General features: G+C 41.1%; 1 protein-coding gene across 2 annotated transcripts in view; it reads right to left on the bottom strand.

Moving 5' to 3' along the window:
- Positions 1 to 1,220: 1,220 nt before the first annotated feature.
- Positions 1,221 to 2,832, bottom strand: part of LOC137967732 (uncharacterized) — a 12,035-nt gene continuing 10,423 nt past the window's right edge. For both annotated transcript variants that reach the window (XM_068814282.1, XM_068814283.1), the window contains exon 6: positions 1,221 to 1,533. In XM_068814282.1, the coding sequence (XP_068670383.1) occupies positions 1,439 to 1,533 (95 nt within the window). In that variant the 3' untranslated portion in view covers positions 1,221 to 1,438. The remainder of the gene's footprint in view (positions 1,534 to 2,832) is intronic.

Here is a 2,832-nt window from a genome sequence, read left to right as displayed (position 1 = left end):
GTAAAATTGTAGATGTTATTGGGTAGATGATACTGGGCAGACGACCAAGTAGAGTTAACAGATGACAATGAGTGCTTTATAACATTTGTAAAAAAGGGTCCGGACGCACTGGACTGACAAAATTTGTTTGGCCCTTCCAAAAATCTCGACAAAATTTGTCTCTGCCAATTTTCAATTTGTCAAACGTGGGCGCACTGAGACACAGCAAAATATTTGTTAACCACAAGTGTCAATCACACGAAAATAAACACCATCGCTTGCGCTTTGTTCGCCGGAAAGGTTACATGAGATCTCAGGAGTCATGGGCTTATGGTGATCTTTAACCGCTTGGATCGAATATGTTCCCTCGGCATATTATTGCTTGCATTCTATTTTTTTCATCCTGGAATTCGTTCAACTCCAGCAGAGGCAGTTGCTACTATTCTAGAACCAGTTGCAGTCATACAAGGCTTCACCTTGTATGACTGCAACTGGTTCTAGAATACCACAACAGATTTGTCCGTAGAAGGCCAACTGAAATACTCCGACTAAAAATAGAGATCCAATTTTTCCTTCAAATCATGGCGTGTTAATTAACAAATCTGTCAGATCTCACCCCTGACAAAAATTTGTCCTGCTCCGACGCAGGACGACGGCGTCTCTGAAGTTTGGTAAACCTTGACAAAATTTGGTAGATCTAAAAATCACCGGGCGCACTTGTCTCAGGGAACTGGTGACAAATTTTTTCGCAAAATAAACAAAAATTTGCCCAGTGCGTCCGGGGCCAAAGAAACCTTGAGATGTGTTGCAGTTTGTCTTCTTGATTAGAACGGAAGTCTTTAAAATTCGCTCATGTTCGCATTGTTTTTAAAGAAACCTAAGGAAACTATATACCACTAGAAAGCTCATAGCGCGAAACTGACCTTGTCTCAGCTCGTCTGCTTCGCTGAATTAATAACCCGGACATCCAAACAAACTGCACTATATCAGTCCGCAGGAGATAATAAGCTGGCAAAATGCATAAGGCTTTTCCATGTTCTAATTGATTCGTGCCACGCACTTGGACGCCACGGGGTAACTATTTTGAATTTTGGAAAAAAGCCTCACATATTATCTCCTAAGTGATATAGTGCAGTTTTTTTGGATCTCCGTGTTAACGCAAGGGTTGTTTCAGCGGAGCAGACAAGGTCAGATTCACGTTTGAGCGCTCACGCTCGTTTTCTAAAACAAAAAACGCGAATAAGGCATTTTCAAATACTGCATTTTATTAGCTTTTCACTAATATGTAGTTTTGTTGAGTTTCTTTTGACACACAGCGAACAAGAGCGATTTCCATAAAGACACCCGTAACCTTTGAGGCTCTTAAAATAAGGGCCTGTCTGTAAGCTAATAAAACCTTTGTTATCGTTCAAGATTCAGTCTTTAAAGCTTTTACGGCTTCTTGCAAACATTCTTTTTTTTAAATACTAATGTGCGCAAAACTGTAAAAGAGGACAGCGGAGCAAACCACGAGAACAAACCACAGTGACTGTTTTACTTGGCGACCTGTTGAGTCTGAAAGAAACGACAGCATAATTATTTTTCTGATAACAAGACAAGATCCAATGAAATAAGACTAGCTGAAAAATTACATTTTACTATGATTAAAATGGGTTACAGGCAACTGAGTTGAAATGATGGTAAATTGACCAACGCAAAGAAAATTGAAAGCTAAGCAGCGTTAGTCCTTCGTCCGTCAGATCGAATTAGGGAGTTATGCGTTGCTAGTGTTGTAATGGTGGAAAATGGAGCTACGCTATCGGTGGGGATATAGCAACGAGGATAACAACAATATTTAAACTAGTTGAAAGAAAAGCGTTGGTTGATTTCATGGGGACTGAGGGAGCTGATTTGAAAAATGGATCTTTGTTCAGCATTTTTTCGGCATGCCGTGTTGCCGCTGATCATGCACCGGGTATTGGAAAGAAACTTTATTTAAGTGTCAGTTGTTGTAGAGCTGGAGCGCTAATTGAGGACACTGTAAACTGAAATTAACAATTAACGGAAATCAAGTAAAATGTTGGTTTTTGAGGAGAGGGGAAGCGGAGTACCGGGAGAAAACCTCTCTGTGCAGAGTAGAAAACCTACAAACTCAACACACAAATGACGCCGAGTCCCGCAATCGAACCCGGGCCACATTGGTGGGAGACGAATGCTCTCAGCATTGCGCCATCCCTGCACCCAGGCTAGATTTATTTAAAGGCTGAAGTGTCTAGCGACTGGCTTCCATGATTCCTTGTCGTTTTTTTGTTTTTTTTCAAGTCTCGTAAATGTTTGCGAAAGCGGTATCCTACCCTCGTCCCTGTTTAGGCAATGTAAATCGTTTTGCATAGTGCGCATGTTATGCAGCAGGTAACATTTGCAGAGGTGCATGTGAAGAGGTCAATGATTTTAAAAGATGGCTTTGGTCCTGTTATCTTTTCCGCATTGCCATGAAAGGACAAGTCTTACATCCAGTGCGCGCGCACTTAATTCAAAGTTCCTCTTGATCATCAGGTTTCAGTGAGCCTACGCGTTGAGCCATAGCCTGCGCTCGCAGACGTATTTCCGTTTGTCGCTTTTCGGGCGGAGAGAAGCGACAACCGGAAATACGTCTGCGAGCGCAGGCTAGTTGAGCCAAGGTGTTCGACAAAATCAACAAAGACCAGGAAAAGGACAAAAAGAAATACTAAACTAAAGAAAAAGCTTGGATTTACATAAACATTTGTTGTTGTTTTTTTCATTCCTGAAATTGCATTCTCTTTGTCTAAATAAGGGCTTTTAAGAAAGGAAACACACAGTTCTTTATTAAGTATTATTTCATTGGATCGACAT

This window comes from Montipora foliosa, chromosome 8 (genome assembly GCF_036669935.1).
Source record: "Montipora foliosa isolate CH-2021 chromosome 8, ASM3666993v2, whole genome shotgun sequence".
NCBI classification, from domain to species: domain Eukaryota; kingdom Metazoa; phylum Cnidaria; class Anthozoa; order Scleractinia; family Acroporidae; genus Montipora; species Montipora foliosa.
Note: the sequence above shows the minus strand (reverse complement) of the source record. Positions and strands in the feature narration are given on the sequence as shown.